This window comes from Eimeria mitis, genomic scaffold (assembly GCF_000499745.2).
Source record: "Eimeria mitis Houghton genomic scaffold, Emh_scaff2942, whole genome shotgun sequence".
In the NCBI taxonomy this organism is placed as follows: domain Eukaryota; phylum Apicomplexa; class Conoidasida; order Eucoccidiorida; family Eimeriidae; genus Eimeria; species Eimeria mitis.
In genome coordinates this window covers 6,299-8,091 of record NW_013571285.1, presented here as the reverse complement: position 1 = coordinate 8,091, position 1,793 = coordinate 6,299, and the positions used below count along the sequence as shown (strand labels likewise).

The 1,793-nt window shown below is 34.0% G+C and overlaps 1 protein-coding gene across 1 annotated transcript in view; it reads right to left on the bottom strand.

The window, feature by feature from the left end:
• Window positions 1–1,168: 1,168 nt before the first annotated feature.
• EMH_0060540 (uncharacterized protein) overlaps window positions 1,169–1,793 on the bottom strand; it is a gene marked incomplete at both ends in the record, with an annotated part of 2,301 nt that continues 1,676 nt past the window's right edge. The window contains one exon of the mRNA XM_013497808.1: window positions 1,169–1,793. Within this exon, the coding sequence (XP_013353262.1) occupies window positions 1,169–1,793 (625 nt within the window).

The window sequence follows — 1,793 nt, the reverse complement described above, 5'->3', positions numbered from 1 at the left end:
TATATATATATATATATATATATATATTTATATATATAATATAATTAAATAAATACAAATAAATATAAATATATAAATATAAATATATTTATATAAATATATATTTATATAACAGCAACAGCCCTTATCATTGTATAAATTATGTCTCCCCCACACGCAGCAAAGAGATAAATACATAGAAATAAAGAGAATAATATAAATATAAATATAAATATAAATATAAATATAAATATATTTTTATGTTTATAAATATAAATATAAATATATTTATATATATATTTATATATATACTTATATATTTATATAGCAGCAAGCTTATAGGACCTTTATAATATTTTATAAATTAAATATTTTTGTTTTTTAGGGGTAGAGAGAAGAACCCTAGATAAATACAAAGAAATAAAGAGAAAAATATAAATATAAATATAAATATAAATATAAATATAAATATAAATATAAATATAAATATAAATATAAATACAAATATAAATATAAATATAAATATAAATATAAATATAAATATAAATATAAATATAAATATAAATATAAATATATTTATATAACAGCAAGCTCCGATAGTGTATAAATAAAATATTTTTATTGTATGAGGAGGAGACAGTTTATTTTCGTAAGAAATATAGATAAAGAGACAGAAAAAAAGAGAAAAAAAAAAACAAAAAATAAATATAAATATAAATATAAATATATATTTATATTTATATAACAGCAAGCTTAAAAGCCTGAGAAAGTTTATATATTAAATCCCTTTGTTGGGGGGGAGGGAGACAGCTAGGCAAAATATTTTTTTTTATAAGAGAAGAAAAAACAGAGGAGACAGGTGCTAGTTGTTTTATATTTATACATTTCTCAACAAAAAGGAGACAGTTAGATAAATAAATATATTCATTTTCTGCTTCAATAATATAAAAAGGAATAAAGCTAAGGAGACAAATATCTCTGAGGTCTTTTATAAATAAACTAATTATTTTTTTTATTTTATCTATATTCATATTCTCCTCTTCTTCTCTTTCTTTCTCTCTTCTCTCTCCCCTCTCTTCTCTCTCTTTTCTCTCTCCTTCTCTTTCTATTCTTATACATGGGTAGGAGGGGGGCCCCCGGGGGGCCCCCGGGGCCCCCACTGTCTCCTCGTATGTCTTCTCTATATTTTCTACGTATGATAGACTGCTGCTGCTGCTGCTGCAGCTGCTGCTGGTGCTGCAGTAGCTGCTGCTGCTGCAGCTGCTGCAGCTGCTGCAGGAGCAGCAGCTGCTGTTGCTGCTGCAGTAGCTGCTGCTGCTACTGGTGCTGCTGTAGAGGGCTGGAAGAACTCATCTGCTGCTGCTTCTGCTGCAGCAGCAGCAGCAGCAGCAGCAGCAACCGAGTGCTTTGCTGCTGCTGCTGCACCCCCTAAAGAAACAGCAGCAGAGACAGAAAGAGAAGGAGATGTAAATGTGGTAGTTGTAGGAGAAGAGAAAAGAAGAGAAGAGGAGACACGCTCGGGTGTATCCGCAGACACCCCATCATACATACTTCCCCCGTTCACAAACAGCAACTGCTGCTGCTGCTGCTGCTGCTGCTGCTGCTGCTGCAGTTGCTGCTGCTGCTGCTGCTGCAGTGGGTCTTGCAACGCTCGAGCTGAGACAGTGGACATACACCCCAAACCGCTGCCTGCTGCTGGCGTTTCTCTCTCCTGTATACTACGCTGCTTGCTGCTGCTGCTGCTGCTGCTGCTGCTGCTGCTGTTGCTGCTGCTGCTGCTGCTGCTGAGGAGACCCGAGATGCGGCGCATAAGA